The sequence below is a fragment of the Rhinatrema bivittatum genome, chromosome 9 (genome assembly GCF_901001135.1).
Source record: "Rhinatrema bivittatum chromosome 9, aRhiBiv1.1, whole genome shotgun sequence".
Lineage (NCBI taxonomy): Eukaryota > Metazoa > Chordata > Amphibia > Gymnophiona > Rhinatrematidae > Rhinatrema > Rhinatrema bivittatum.
Genome location: NC_042623.1, coordinates 227,429,977 through 227,446,795, shown reverse-complemented (window position 1 = coordinate 227,446,795; position 16,819 = coordinate 227,429,977). Strand labels below are relative to the sequence as shown.

General features: G+C 47.9%; 1 protein-coding gene across 1 annotated transcript in view; it reads right to left on the bottom strand.

Annotated features, from left to right (window-relative positions):
* The window catches only part of LOC115099283 (phospholipase A2 inhibitor and Ly6/PLAUR domain-containing protein-like), a 45,877-nt gene that overhangs the window by 18,291 nt on the left and 10,767 nt on the right, over positions 1 to 16,819 (bottom strand). The window contains exon 4 of the mRNA XM_029616836.1: positions 3,589 to 3,732. Within this exon, the coding sequence (XP_029472696.1) occupies positions 3,589 to 3,732 (144 nt within the window). The remainder of the gene's footprint in view (positions 1 to 3,588; positions 3,733 to 16,819) is intronic.

The window sequence follows — 16,819 nt, the reverse complement described above, 5'->3', positions numbered from 1 at the left end:
ACCTCGGACGTCCAGCCGGGTACAGGTAAATCGGTTCGACTGCCCCCAAAGGCGAATGAGTACCAGAACCAGTTCTGCTCCACACCAATGTTCAGGAGAAGGAACCAAGGTGGCCAGGAGGAACCCAAGGCCCAGCAACCACGGGAACGCAGTTATCAAGAAACACACACACACAAAACAAAAAGAGCAAGTTCAGCCTCCTTCAAGATGTCATGCAAGGAGCGGCGGATTCAGAGGACCTTGGACATCCAGCCGGGCGCTCAGGTTGCAGCGTGCGTTCATGCACCTTCCCGCTGCCTTGAGCGCCCGGCTTGGACATCCAGCCGGGCGCTCAAGGCAGCGGGAAGGTGCATGAACGCACGCCGCGACCTGAGCGCCCGGCTGGACATCCGAGGTCACGGCATAGGATGTGTAGGGATAGAGCCTGATACAGGAGCTTGTGCCCACTGCATGTCAGCGGCGACAAGGATCCCAGACCCACAAGAAGGCCAGAGGAGCCCCCGGAAACGGTGTCCTTTCTTCCCTATGGAACCGAAGTACTCTGACGTTAAGCACGGTGGTGCCAGATTGGGTTACTTTTTTCCCCCTTGTGCGAGAAGCATTTTTTCTGTGGATTGGGTTGGTTTGGAACTGGGCGGCTAAGTTCTAGCAGTCCTCTTTGTTGCTGGCATGTGGTGCTTTTTTTTTCTTTGCTGCGGGCAACTCAACCAGTAGTAAGTGACTCTTCAGCCGAAGCCAGCGGTGGCATAAACTGCAGCGAGACAGAACGGATTCAGATTCAGAGAACTGCTGCTGGGCTTCAGCCGGGCGCTCAAGGCAGCGGGAAGCTGATTGAACACCACACTAATGCCAGGGTCAGGTAGGCGGTAAATATGCAGGTTAAAGATGCGGCAAATAAGCTGGTTAAAAAGGCGATAATCTGGGCGCACGTTACTGTATCGGAGGGAATAGCTAAATCGATCATTAACATATCATATACATGTGGCGGGCGGAGACGGATACGCGTCCATTTTGGCAAGCGGTAAGGATGCGTAAAACCAGATACTGAATCACGGGTTCTGTTGCGGAGCGCTCGGAGAGCGATCCCACTTCCTGAGAGATGTGTGTCCTTGGGCCGCGGCTCGACCCCAGAGGATTCCGAAGAGGGCCGCGGGAGGCGTGGCATGCCCGAGCATGGGTTGGACGGAAGCAAGACTGGAGTGATGACCAGGCGACAGGCCCTCCTCCGGACCTGCACACTTCGGAAGACCCAACAACGCAATGTTGGTCTTGTGAACAGTCCTCCGACTGTTCCCAGCCCTTTCGGACCTGCCGCAGGGTACGGCACGAAGCGACAGGCCGGACGGAGGCCAGGACAGCGAAGACTGGAACATAGATTTAGACGAGACTCAGAAGCAGGGTACTGGAAGTGCAGACGTAGACTCAGAAGCAGGGTACTGGGAGTGCAGACGTAGACTCAGAAGCAAGGTACTGGACGTGCTGATGTAGACTCAGAAACAAGGTACTGGAAGTGCAGACGAAGACTCAGAGACAAGATACTGGGCGTGCTAACGTAGACTCAAAAGCAAGGTACTGGGAGTGCAGAGGTAAACTCAGAAGCGAGGTACTGAAGATGCAGAGGTAGGTTCAGAAGCGAGGTACTGAAGGTGCAGAGGTAGACTCAGGAACAAGGGCTGAAGGAAGACATGGGCACTGTCCCTCAGGGCACCCCGCTCAGACCACTCCTGGGACTGAGTCAAGGGCCACCCTGTCCCACGCGTCCCCAACACTGCCTTGGAGGGCAGGTCACAGACCACGCTGAGAACAGGAGAATGCAGGAGAGATCCAGGCGAAGAGAACTCCGATGCTGGGATACTGACATCCGAAGCCCCGTCGGCTGGCAGGAAGGGAAGCTCCAAAGCACAAGGACGAATCCCACCTGTTGGCCACTCCAGGGCCCAACAGGCCAGAAGGCTCAGGAGCCAGACGAAGACAAAGGGCAGAACATCTGGGACTGGATTAGGAACTGGATCAGGCACCGACATCAAGGCAACAGGGAAGAAGCAGGTTGCTGCACACCGGCAGCCAAAGTAAGATTGCTGCACCCCGGCAGCCAAGGCAGGTAACAGGGTCAGGAACAAGGACTTCTCAGAGACTTAGAAACAAGGTACATGGCTTGCATCACAGATGGCCCTAATCAGCCCGCCCGAGGGCTGGTCACGGACCACGGCGTGGCTTGCCGCGAGGTACCAGGACATTGGAAGACACAGGATCAAGGTGCTAGCTTTCAGGAGATTCAAGAGCAAGGTACTTAGCTTTCAGGCGAGTTTCAGGATCAAGGTACAAGGCTTGTATTATCTGGGCTGGACCATGGATACCGGATTAGACATCAGACCTCAAGGCAGGAACAGGAACAAGCAAACATCAGGACTGGAACAACTGGAAACATCAGGACTGGAACAACTGGACAAGAAGCTCCAACGGAAAACATGGAACACTGGACCTTGCAGTAGGCTGGAACACAAGGCAGCTCCTCAAACGAAGATCTCAGGAGTGACCAACTCCTTGCGAAGGCAAAGACAGACTGAACGCAGAGCCCTTTAGTAGCGCTGAAGTGGACAACGCCCAGGGAGGGGTCAGCAGAGGCCACACCTGGCTGACCCTTGAAGAGGAGCAAAGAGGCGCGCGCTCGCGCCCTAGGAAGCTGGAGAGCTGGTGCTGGAAGCTGGTGGCATCCTCAGCCACGTGGAGGACCCATGGAAGCCAGGCAAGCATGGGGGCAGCCCTGCCCTGAAGCTGGAGAAGTGGCAGGCTGTTGGAGCGGCTTCCAGCCGCGAAGTCAGAAGCAGGAGAGAAGGTAAGGCTGGCTGCAGGGGCTGAGTAGGCTGCAGGCACCGGCAGGGACGCCCTCCCTGCCGGCTGAGGACCCCGGTAAGGCAGAGGCACGTCGGGGAGAGCCCGGAAGGACAGCGGGGTTCCCGGCCGCGAGGGAGAACTCACGGTGGGTCGGCCCCGCTGCACGGAGGAGATGGCAGCCGGGGAGGAGCCCGGACACCGATGAGAGACCGTGGCAGCAGCAGCAGCTTTGGCGGCTCGACTAGCCGCATGAAGGTGAGGGCCTGCCCGCGCTCCTCGCGGGCAGGATCGTAACAGGTTCACCTTACGTGTCCAAATTGTGCGTCCAAAGTGGGTTAGAAACAGGGTAAACGCGGCCGCACTTTACTGTATCGGCCTGTTAGCCAGATAAGTAGTGATATTCATATTAATCCGGTTAAAATAATCGGATAAGTTAGATCTGCCATAGAGCAGGTTAACTTAGCCAGATATACCTTATCCAGCTAAATAGCAGTAAACACGTGGATATTCAGCAGCATAGTCATGCTGCTGAATATCCAATGTAAGTTAGCCAGCTAAGTTTTATCCAGCTAACTTACATAGATGTTTTATTTTGAATATTGACCTCTGAGAGATAAAATGATTTGTCCACAGTCATGCTGTGATTCAGTTAGGAGTCTTCAACTCCTGTCCCAGAGCTTAGCCCCATGCTGTATCTGCCAGATCTTTCCTCCTTTCAAGGATAAAGTCACACATGAGCATTACTGCATATACCTGTGAAGATAGAGTCTGTATATCTGACACAGCGATCCTCAGGTCCAGTACACTTAACAGTGTCTGCAGACTTACAGAGATCTGGGCTTGAAGCGAAGCATGAGGGACAGGTCAGTCCATTCTCTTTGGTATCTATCTCTGGAACTAAAAATGATGGAGAGAAAGAAGTTAGGTGCCTTCAAATCTGGATTAGGTGGAATTCAGAAATTTGTGGTTTAAGTTTAGTTGTAATCAACAATTTCTTGACTCACCCAGCTGGGCTGAAAGGTAGCAGAGGGATTTACCTGTGAAGACTTTTGGGGGAGGTAATATTCAGCCCCACCCCTACATTATCCAGCCAAATTTTAACTGGATAATGTAGGGGTGTTCCAGGGTGCAGTTAAGTTAGATGATTAATTTATCTGCCTAATTTCTATATTTACTTAGTGGGTAGTTCTGGTCGTGCTGTAGAGTAGCTCTAAAGATAACTGGATATACTTATCTGCTAACATTTAGATAGTCGGGTATATTTAATAGGGGTGTGCATTCGTTTTGAACTTATATGTAAAACGCTACTTTTTTTTTTAACTTAAAAAAGTGATGAGGCGAGGGAGGTCAGGAGGCCCCCCCAAGCTGGCCAAAAGTTCCTTTTGTGTCAAACGAGGGGTCCGGGAGCGGAACCGCGGTGGACCACGTGACGGCCGCGTCACTCCGACGTGACGTGGACGTCACGTGCTCCTCGCAAAGGAATAGAGGAATGGCTTCCTGACTCCCCGCTGGACCACCAGGGAATTTTGGTAAGTCTTGGGGGGGGGGGGATTAAGGAGGGTGAGGGGTTTAAATTTTTATTTAGGGAACCGGTGCACGTATGGACATAGACTCAACTTATGGAATTCTCCATATGTCCATATTGACTGAAATTGACCGAAATTGACCCCCCTTTTCGACTTATGGACTTATGGACTTATGAACATAAACATAAACATAAACTTTTTGTCTGCACATCCCTAATATTTAATGGTGCAACTGTGCCACTGAATATCCCACCATAGTTTGCTGTTTATCTGGCTCACTTTGCAAGCCAGCCAGTTACAAGTTACAAGTTACCTAGCTAAATGCTGCTGAGTATGGATCTCTTCATTCCATGACTTCTTAAGAACATAAGAACATGCCATACAAGGTCAAACCAAGGATCCATCAAGCCCAGTATCCTGTTTCCAAGAGTGGCCAATCCAGGCCTTAAGAACTTAATAGCGGGTAAAGGACTTCTCCTCCAAGAACGTATCTAATCCTTTTTTAAACACTGCTACACTAAGGGGCTGATTTTAAATCCTACGCGTGCAGGGTACATTTGTGCTCGCTACCCGGCGCGCACAAATGTACACCCGATTTTATAACATGTGCGTGCTGCCGCGCGCATGTTATAAAATCCAGGGTCGGCACGCGCAAGGGGGTGCACACTTGTGCACACTTGTGCACCTTGCGCGTGCCAAGCCCAAGGGGAGCCCCAATGGCTTTCCCTGTTCCCTCCAAGGACACTCCGAAATTGGAGCGGCCTTGGAGGGAAATTTATTTTAGCTCCCCCCCCCCCAACTTTCCCTCCCTTCCCCTATCTAACCCACCCCCCAGCCCTACCTAAATCCCCCCTACCTTATTTCGGCTGCCGGCGCGCAAACCTCCAGCACGGGACCACCCCCAGACCACCGCCCCGCCCCCGGACTGCCCATTTTTTGAAAGCTACGGGACATACACGCATCCCGGGTCTTGAGCGCACCACCGAGCCTATGCAAAATAGGCTTGGTGCGTGCAGGGGTAGATTTTCGGGGGGTTCGCGCATATATTACGCACGTAACCCTTTGAAAATCTACTCCAAACTGCACTAACCACATCCTCTGGCAACAAATTCTCCGATTTGTTTTAAATGTGCCCGATGCTAACATCATGGAGTGCCCCCGAGTCTTTCTATTATCTGAAAGAGTAAATAACCGATCCACATTTACCTGTTCTAGACCTCTCATGATTTTAAACACCTCTATTATTTACCACATCAGCTGTCTCTTTTCCAAGCTGAAAAGTCCTAACCTCTTTAGTTTTTCCTCATAGGGGAACTGTTCCATTCCCCTTATCATTTTGGTCGCCCTTCTCTGTATCTTCTCCATTGCACTTATATCTTTTTTGAGATGCGGCGACCAGAATTGTACACAGTATTCAAGATGTGGTCTCACCGTGGAGCGATACAGAGGCATTATGACGTTTTCTGTTTTATTCACCATTCCCTTTCTAATAATTCCCAACATTCTGTTTGCTTTTTTGACTGCTGCAGCACACTGAACCGACGCCTAGATCTCTTTCTTGGGTTGTAGCACCTAATATGGAACCTAACATTGTGTAACTATAGCATGGGTTATTTTTCCCTATATGCATCACCTTGCACTTATGCACATTAAATTTCGTTTGCCATTTTGATGCCCAATTTTCCAGTCTCACAAGGTCTTCCTGCAATTTATCACAATCTGCTTGTGATTTAACTACTCTGAACAATTTTGTATCATCTGCAAATTTGATTACCTCACTCGTCGTATTTCTTTCCAGATCATTTATAAATATATTGAAAAGTAAGGGTCCCAATACAGATCCCTGAGGCACTCCACTGCCCACTCCCTTCCACTGAGAAAATTGTCCATTTAATCCTACTCTCTGTTTCCTGTCTTTTAGCCAGTTTGCAATCCATGAAAGGACATCGCCACCTATCCCATGACTTTTTACTTTTCCTAGAAGCCTCTCATGTGGAACTTTGTCAAACGCCTTCTGAAAATACAAGTATACTACATCTACCGGTTAACCTTTATCCACATGTTTATTAACTCCTTCAAAAAAGTGAAGCAGATTTGTGAGGCAAGACTTTCCTTGGGTAAAGCCATGCAGACTTTGTTCCATTAAACCATTTCTTTCTATATGTTCTGTGATTTTGATATTTAGAACACTTTCCACTATTTTTCCTGGCACTGAAGTGAGGCTAACCGGTCTGTAGTTTCCCGGATTGCCCCTGGAGCCCTTTGTAAATATTGGGGTTACATTAGCTATTCTCCAGTCTTCAGGTACAATAGATGATTTTAATGATAGGTAACAAATTTTTACTAATAGGTCTGAAATGTCATTTTTTAGTTCCTTCAGAACCGTGGGGTATATACCATCCAGTCCAGGTGATTTTCTACTCTTCAGTTTGTCAATCAGGCCTACCACATCTTCTAGGTTCACCGTGATTTGGTTCAGTCCATCTGAATCATTACCCATGAAAACCTTCTCCGGTACAAGTACCCTCCCCAACATCCTCTTTAGTAAACACCAAAGCAATCATTTAATCTTTCCGCGATGGCCTTATATTTTCTAAGTGCCCCTTTAATCCCTCAATCACTTCCTCTTCCCCTAAGTATTTTCCATATTAATAATTGGAGGATGGAAAGATATGCACCTTTTATATGTAATTTAATGTCTCATAATTTTTCCTTATTTGTTTTACTTCTGTTTTTATTTTTATTGTTTATAGATATGCTGTTATTAATATAAACCGCATTGATTTTTTGAAGGGTAGTAAAACAAGTTAATAAACTAAACTATAGGATAGTAGTTCCAAAACATTTTTGGGTTGTGGCACAACCGGCACATAGTTCACTTCTTTGTGGCACACCAACACCTTCACCATCTCTTCTCCCCTCTGCCCCTCACTCCCCCATCCCCCAGGCATCATCATCACCTTCTCTTCCCATCCCTCTTTCTCCACCACTCTGGAATCATCATCACCTTCTCTTCCCTCTCCTCTGGCATCATCATATTCTTCCCTTCCCTGTTTCTCCACCCTCACCCCTGCATCATCATCACTTCCTCCTCCTCCCTTCCCTATCCCCCCCACTACCCAGCAGTATCATTATCAGCTTCTCTTCCCTCACCCTTATCCTCTCTCTCCATGCCACTGGCATCATCATATTTTCTTCCCTCTCCCCTGGCATCATCTCCTTTATTTAATTTATTTTAAAAATGTATTACCCATATATCTACAAAAAAAATAAACAAAAAGCCACACTGCGAACCTGTAGGCTCTAAAAGCAAATATAGAACAAAAGGTTTCGCCAAAATAATCTCCCAAAAATGCTCTTCACCAATAGCTAAACAATGTTATATAGAAGGGGACTGCATCAGGAAGCCTTAGATGACGTGCTTAGTGATAAACGAAGCCGTCCGGTCTTTTCAATCATTCGTGGCCCATAAGGAATTTTTTGAAATGTGCACCATCCGGTGGTACCAAAGTCAATATTGTTTACCTATGCCCAGCCAGTGAAACTTATGGTAGTTGTAAATTATGTTATATCTCCCAAATTTTAGACTCAAAACGAATGACTCTTTTAGACTCAAAACGAATGATTCGACAGCGGCCGTGTTTTGCAACCCTTAGGCTGCTTCATCAGGAGTCAATGACATAACAAAGAGTCTGTTCAAACCGGGCGCAAAGTCTCCATAAGTCTTTTTGACAACACCGGGCTAGAGCGTTTTGAGTTTGCAGTAGAGGAGGACCGGAAAGCTCATCTGCATACTGCTCCCAGCATCCCCCGGAAGAGGAGTCCAGAGGTCACCGCAAGCGATCCAGGGATTGACTTCCACGCCCCAGCTTCCAGAGGCCCCGCACGGTTTGCAGTAGAGGAGGACCGGAAGGCTCATCTGCATACTGCTCCCAGCATCCCCCGGGAGAGGAGTCCAGAGGTCACCGCAAGCGATCCAGGGATTGACTTCCACACCCCAGCTTCCAAAGGCCCCGCACGGTTTGCAGTAGAGGAGGACTGAAAGGCTCATCTGCATACTGCTCCCAGCATCCCCTGGGAGAGGAGTCCAGAGGTCACTGCAAGTGATCCAGGGATTGACTTCCACACCCCAGCTTCCAGAGGCCCCACACGGTTTGCAGTAGAGGAGGACCGGAAGGCTCATGATCAAATTTAAACTAATAACTGGAAGGGGGACAATAAGTAAATCTGCAGCTCTAACACTAAATTTAAAAAGGAAACTTTGATAAAATGAGGAAAATAGTTAGAAAAAAACTGAAAGGTGCAGCTGCAAAGGTTAAAAGTGTTCAACAGGTTTGAACATTGTTTAAAAATACCATCCTAGAGGCGCAGTCCATATGTATTCCGCGCATTAAGAAAGGTGGAAGGCAGGCAAAACGATTACCGTCATGGTTAAAAGGTGAGGTGAAAGAAGCTATTTTAGCCAAAAAAACATCCTTCAAAAATTGGAAGAAGGATCCACTGAAGAAAATAGGATAAAACATAAGCATTGTCAAGGTAAGTGTAAAACAAGACAGGCGAAGAGAGAATTTGAAATGAAGTTGGCCATAGAGGCAAAAAGTCATAATAAAAACTTTTTTAAATATATCCAAAGCAAGAAACCTGTGAGGGAGTCGGTTGGACCATTAGATGACAGAGGGGCTAAAGGAGCTCTTAGGGAAGATAAGGCCATTGCAGAAAGACTAAATGAATTCTTTGCCTCCGTGTTTACTAATGAGGATGTTGGGGAGATACCAGTTCCAGAGATGGTTTTCAGGGGTGATGAGTCAGACGAACTGAACGAAATCACTGTGAACCTGGAAGATGTAGTAGGCCAGATTGACAAACTAAAGAGTAGCAAATCACCTGGACCGGATGGTATGCATCCTAGGGTTCTGAAGGAACTCAAAAATTAAATTTCTGATCTATTAGTTAAAATTTGTAACCTATCATTAAAATCATCCAATGTACCTGAAGACTGGAGGGTGGCCAATGTAACCTCAATATTTAAAAAAGGCTCCAGGGGCGATCTGGGTAATTATAGACCTGTGAGCCTGACTTCAGTGCCGGGAAAAATAGTGGAAACTATTCTCAAGATCAAAATTGCAGAGCATATAGAAAGACATGATTTAATGGGACACAGTCAACAGGGAAGTCTTGCTTAACAAATCTGCTTCATTTCTTTGAAGGGGTTAATAAACATGTGGATAAAGGTGAACCGGTAGATGTAGTGTAGTTGGATTTTCAGAAGGCGTTTGACAAAGTCCCTCATGAGAAGCTTCTACGAAAAGTAAAAAGTCATGGGATAGGAGGCGATGTCCTTTCATGGATTACAAACTGGTTAAAAGACAGGAAACAGAGAGTAGGATTAAATGGTCAATTTTCTCAGTGGAAAAGGGTAAACAGTGGAGTGCCTCGGGGATCTGTACTTGGACCGGTACTTTTCAATATATATATAAATGATCTGGAAAGGAATACGACGAGTGAGGTTATCAAATTTGCGGATGATACAAAATTATTCAGAGTAGTTAAATCACAAGCAGACTGTGATACATTACAGGAAGACCTTGCAAGACTGGAAGATTGGGCATCCAAATGGCAGATGAAATTTAATGTGGACAAGTGCAAGGTGTTGCATATAGGGAAAAATAACCCTTGCTATAGTTACACGAGGTTAGGATCCATATTAGGAGCTACCACCCAGGAAAAAGATCTAGGCATCATAGGGAAGAGGAATAGCCTAGTGGTTAGAGCAGGAGACCAAGGTTCAAGTCCCGCTGTCACTCCTTGTGACCTTGGGCAAGTCACTTTACCCTACAAAAACTTAGATTGTAAGCCCTCTGGGTTAGAGAAATACCTACAGTACCTGAATGTAAACCGGTGTGATATCTCAATTGAGATGAATGTTGGTATATAAAAATAATAAATAAATAGTGGGTAATACTTTAAAATCGTCAGCTCAGTGTGCTGCAGCAGTCAAAAAAGCAAATAGAATGTTAGGAATTATTAGGAAGGGAATGGTTAATAGAACAGAAAATGTCATAATGTCTCTGTATCGCTCCATGGTGAGACCGCACCTTGAATACTGTGTACAATTCTGGTTGCCGCATCTCAAAAAAGATGTAACTGCGATGGAGAAGGTACAGAGAAGGGCAACCAGAATGATAAAGGGGATGGAACAGCTCCCCTATGAGGAAAGGCTGAAGAGATTAGGGCTGTTCAGCTTGGAGAAGAGAAGGCTGAGGGGGGATATGATAGAGGTCTTTACGATCATGAGAGGTCTTGAATGAGTAGATGTGACTCGGTTATTTACACTTTTAAATAATAGAAGGACTAGGGGGCATTCCATGAAGTTAGCAAGTAGCACATTTAAGACTAATTGGAGAAAATTCTTTTTCACTCAATGCACAATAAAGCTCTGGAATTTGTTGCCAGAGGATGTGGTTAGTGCAGTTAGTGTAGCTGGGTTCAAAAAAGGTTTGGATAAGTTCTTGGAGGAGAAGTCCATTAATGGCTATTAATCAATTATACTTAGGCAATAGCCATTGCTATTAACTGCATCAGTAGCATGGGTTCTTCTTAGTGTTTGGGTAATTGCCAGGTTCTTGTGGCCTGGTTTTGGCCTCTGTTGGAAACAGGATGCTGGGCTTGATGTTCCCTTGGTCTGACCCAGCATGGCAATTTCTTATGTTCTTATTGCATTAAGCCTATGCATGTTTGGTGTGTGCCTGGACTTCAGAAAATCTTGGGTAAACTAAATTACAAAACAGTAAACCTGCACACCAAAACAGCACTAACTGTCAGCATGCACAGTGTTACAACCCTACTATAAAAAGGCAACACGGTAAATATTGCACCAGACTCTAAAACACCAATACACCTCCTATTGGGAAAAGAAAAATAAGTTAGGCAGAACTACATGCTAGTAGAATACTTCACCTTTGTTACACATGCAGAACACAAACAGATCCTCAAACATGGAATAAAAAGACTATATAAGGTAGAAACAAAAACTGAACTCGAAATTGCAACAAGCCAGTGCAAAAATAAAAAAACGGAATCACCATCTTTCCTTATAAAATATCAAACAATAAAATAAAAAAAATATAAAACGTCAACCATAATAGTAAAACCACGCTAAAAAAAGAATAAATATTTCAATGCAGCTGACAAATAGAACATCCAATAATTGTGAACCAGTATTTTAACATTTTAAAACAGCAGACACATTTAATAACATGTAATTATTTAAACTAGTAAGGATTAAAAATCCCACACTCTATACGTGGGAACGTTTGATTCCTATCACCCTGAGATTGTCATGGATCAGGCAGGAATAGAGGTGCACACACATTCTCTAACATACATATTCATTCTCACAAATACTCTGTCATATGCTCTCTCACACTCACTGACTCACAAATGCACTCTCATGCTCTCACAAATTTATTTTATTTTATTTATTTATTTATTTAACAGCTTTTAATATACCGGTGTTCGTGCGAGCACATCGCGCCGGTTTACAATAAAACTTGAGAAAGGATGAGAAATTACAAAAAACAGGGTGTGGGGGCTGGAGCAGGAGCGAAAAAAAGGGGGGGGGGGGAGAGAGAGGGGGAAAGGAAAGGAGGAGAGGATAGCAGCTGATGCACTCTTGCATATGCCCACTGACAAACACACACTCATACATGCTCAAAATTCATACCAGCTTAAATAGGTACTCAGTGACTCGCTGTCACTCTGACTCTTAATAAGTGAAAAAAAAATCTTTTACTTACTTTTACATTGGTGATCAGGGGGTATTTAAGCAGGGCCCCAAAAGGCTAGGGTCTGGATAGGCACCCTGTTACTGCTCCAAAAGGTAGTGATGATCCCTAAGGGTAGGTTGTTGTTTTTTTTTAGCTGTCGCACCAGGAACCACACGAAGTGCTCAGCCCACAAAGAGGTAGCCCCGGGAGATTTGTGCAGGCTAAGGTTGCCAACTTTTCCATTGTCCAGGACTGGACACTTAAGTACCAGGGAGTGGGATGGGGGAATGGTACCCCTCATTTGCATAAATTTTAGATCCTCTCTGTTGTAAATCCAGAAGTGGATCCTTGGGCCGACCGTTGATGGAAGACGGTCAGGAGGCAGTTCAGGTAAGCAGGCAGGCAGGTAGACTGGCAGGCAGGCAGGAAGGCTGGCAGGCAGGCAGGTAGACTGGTAGGCAGGCAGGCAGGCTGGCAGGCAAGCAGGTAGACTGGTAGGCAGGCAGGTAGACTGGTAGGCAGGCAGGCAGGCTGGCAGGCAAGCAGCTTTCTTGGTAACTGTGTTGCAAGGCAAGGAAACCTAGGAGACGCCGGGTTTAAATCCCCCCAGCATCTGATGTCACAGAAGGGGGTGACGTCATAGAAGGAGGCGTGTCACAACAGTACCCCCCCCTCTTACGCCCCCTCCTCAAGGGTCCGGGTTTATTGGGATGGTCATGATGAAACTGGGTTAACAGGGACTTGTCCAGTATATTTCGGGCAGGTTCCCAAGAGTCCTCCTCAGAGCCGCAGCCCTCCCAGGCCAATAGATACTCCCATCGGCGGTTGTGGAAGCGTACATCCCGTACTTCCCGTACTTGGTAAACAGGATCTTCATTCGGGGAGGTGGAGATCGCATCCGGCGTGAGCCGATGGAAACGGGAGAATATCACTGGTTTCAACAACGACACATGAAATACGTTGTGGATGCGCATGGAGGAGGGCAGACAAAGTCTATAGGACACCAGACCAACTCGTTCTGCCACCTGGAAAGGGCCGCAGTATCTGGATGCCAACTTACGTGATTGTCCAGCTAAGTGGAGATTCTTGGTACTTAACCATACTTTAGTACCGGGTAGAAGTGTTGGAGCGGCACGTCGGTGGCGGTTTGCACAGCTTTGTGCTTTCTTTGCTGCAGAGGTGAGACGTCGCTGAAGGGCTCTCCAGAGATCGTGAAGTTGGGTAGCCACTGTCTGGGCCACCGGTGAAGCGACATCGATAGGTAACGGGACGGGTGTCCTGAGGTGGCGTCCGAAGACCGTTTGAAAGGGAGATTGCCCAGTAACCGAGTGAGTGTGGTTATTATAGGCGAATTCAGCCCAGGGAAGGAGGGAAACCCAGTTGTCCTTTCTCTGCGAAATGAAGCTTCAGAGAAACGTCTTGAGGGAACGGTTCATCCGCTCGGTTTGCCCGTTAGACTGTGGGTGGAAAGCGGTAGACAAGTTCAGTTGTACCCCAAACTTTTTGCAGAGGGCACGCCAATACCGGGCTGTGAATTGGGGTCCCCGATCGGAGACAATGCTCTGTGGAAGGCCATGAGCCCGGAAGATATGTTGCGTGAAAAGAAGTGCTAGCTCTGGTGCAGACGGAAGCTTAGGTAATGGTACCAAATGTACCATCTTAGAAAACCGGTCTACGGTGACCCAGATTACTGTGTTACCCTCGGAAGGAGGCAAGTCCACCACGAAGTCTGTGGCAATATGAGTCCATGGTTCTGTAGGTATTGGTAGAGGTTGTAGAAGACCCCAGGGTCGGCCGCCGAGAGGCTTCTGTAGGGCACATACCGGGCATGAGTCTACGTAAAGTTGCACATCCTGCCAGACTCGGGGCCACCAATAATGATGGTTTAATAGATCGAGCATCCTCCCTCTGCTGGCGTGGCCTCCAATGAGGGAATCGTGGGCCCATTGCAGGACTTTCTTCCAGTCTTTGTGTGGAACAACTATTCTGCCCTGTGTAGAGATTGTGGTGCTGGCTAATTCGATCTTTGCTGGGTTGATGACATGTTGAAGGGGTTCCTCCTTTTCATCCATGATGGCATTCCGAGAGAGTGCATCCGCTCAAACATTCTTAGATGCTTGATGATATTTGAGGGTAAAATCGAAGCGACTAAAGAATAGCGACCATTGTGCTTGCCTTGGGTTGAGTCGTTGAGCTTGGCTGAGGAACTCCAGGTTCTTATGGTCGGTATAGATCGTGATGGGGTGAGCGGCTCCCTCCAGCCACTGTCTCCATTCTTCAAGTGCCAACTTAATGGCAAGCAGTTCCTTGTCTCCTATACCGTAATTACCTTCGGCTGGTGTAAACCTCCTTGAGAAGTAGGAGCAAGGCAACAAATGCCCGGAGTCGGAGCTTTGAGACAGTACTGCCCCCACAGCTATATTGGAGGCATCAACCTCCACAAAGAAGGGCCTTGACGGATCCGGATGGTGCAGACAAGTGTCCAACAGGAAGGCCTCCTTTAAATCCTTGAAGGCCTTACATGCCTCGGCTGACCAAACATGCGTGTCTGCCCCCTTTTTGGTCAAGGCGGTCAGAGGTGCGACCAGTCGGGAATATTGCGGTATAAAGTGCCTGTAGAAATTGGCAAATCCTAAAAAACGCTGCAAAGCCTTCAGGCCTACTGGTTGGGGCCAATTCTTAATGGCGGACACCTTACTTGGATCCATGAGGAATCCCGTAGCTGAAACGAGGTACCCAAGAAAAGGCAGCGACTCCTATTCGAAGAGACACTTCTCCAGTTTAGCGTATAGGTGGTGATTACGAAGGATTTGGAGCACTTGCCGAACCTGTTGCCTATGAGAGGTCAAATTCTGTGAGTAGATGAGGACATCATCTAGGTAGACTATCATGCAAGAGTTCAGCAGTTCGCGGAGGACCTCATTCATGAGGTGCTGGAACACCGCAGGAGCGTTACACAAACCGAAGGGCATAACCAAGTACTCGTAGTGCCCGTCCCGGGTGTTGAACGCTGTCTTCCACTCGTCCCCGGGACGGATACGCACCAAATTGTACGCCCCCCTTAAGTCCAACTTGGTAAATATTTGGGCTCCCTGGAGTTTATCCAATAATTCTGGAATTAGCGGAAGCGGATAGCGGTTCTTTTTAGTAATGGCATTTAATCCCCGATAGTCTATGCATGGTCTCAAGGACCCGTCCTTTTTTGCCACGAAGAAGAATCCCGCCCCTGCGGGTGACGTTGAAGGTCGGATAAAGCCCTTGGCGAGGTTCTCAGCAATGTATTCAGACATTGCTTTGGTTTCAGGTTGTGATAGTGGATACACCCTGCCTCGGCGTGGAGTTGCCCCAGACACGATGGCGCAATCGAAAGGACGATGCTGGGGCAAAAGTTCTGCTTTTTCCTTAGAAAATACGTCCGTGTAGTCCGCATAATGACTGGGAAGGGTGACGCCGGTGTGAGCCAAGGGAATGTGCTGGACTGGTAGAGACTTGATACAAGATTTGACGCAGTGAGGACTCCATTGGGTAATTTGCAAATCGCTCCATTGGATCACTGGAGAGTGCTGCTGGAGCCAGGGTAGGCCGAGGACCACCGGATGAACTGAGTTCTCCAGAACCAAAAACGAGATCTCCTCAAAATGTAGGATCCCGTCTGCATGATCAGTGGTGCAGTCTCGGTAGAAATGTGGCCAGGCAGGCAGGTACCTTGTATGGAAGTAATCCGAAAAGGAGGCTCCCGGGATTGTGTGGCCAGGCGGAGCTGATGTACAAGATTGGCAGCGATGAAGTTCCCTCCTGCCCCAGAGTCAATGAATGCCTGAGTCTTGAAAGACCCTCGGGATATCTGAGGGTTATAGAAACGGTACATAGAGGAGCAGCATTCAAACAACCTAGGAGGCACTCCTCCCTTACTCCTAGGTGCGGGAGTTTTCCGCTCGCTCTTTGCACTGAGCGAGGAAGTGACCTTTGCCCCCGCAGTACAGGCACAAACCCATACTACGGCGGCGCCGCCTTTCTTCAGGTGTCAGGGACGCTCTTCCCAGCTGCATGGGCTCCTCATATGTGGCTTCCGTGGACGTGCTAGCCTCCCGTGGGCCCGGTGGGAATGGGCGAGGAGAGGTTGGAGCCAGCGGAACTAAACGGCGGAGAGGATGCCCCTCTTTGGCCCTCTGCTGAAGGCAGCGATTGATGTGGCCAGCCACTTCGATGAGAGCATTGAGGTCCTCCGGAAGGTCTCGAGCCGCCAATTCATCTTTTATCCTTGCAGCAAGTCCCTCTAAGAAGATTCCACGGAGGGCGTTGTCCCGCCATCCGACCTCCAGTGCGAGGGTACGGAACTCCAAAGCATAATCGGCCAGGGGCCGAATTCCCTGCCTGAGTTGGAGCAATTCGGAGGTTGCAGAGGTCTGGCGAGCTGGTTCATCAAAGGCTGCCTTGAAATCAGCTACGAAGACATTCAAGTCGTTCAGAGCCAGGTCGTTCTTCTCCCACATAGGAGATGCCCAGTTCAGAGCCCGACCGTCCAGCAGTGAGAAGATGTAGGCCACCTTGACGGCGTCCGAGGGGAACTGGTTGGGCAGGAGAGCGAACCTTACAAAGCATTGGTTCAGAAAGCCTCTGCAAGCCTTGGAATCTCCCGCGTACCGTGCTGGCGCAGGGAGTTGCGTAAGAGTGTGAAGGGTCACCACCGGA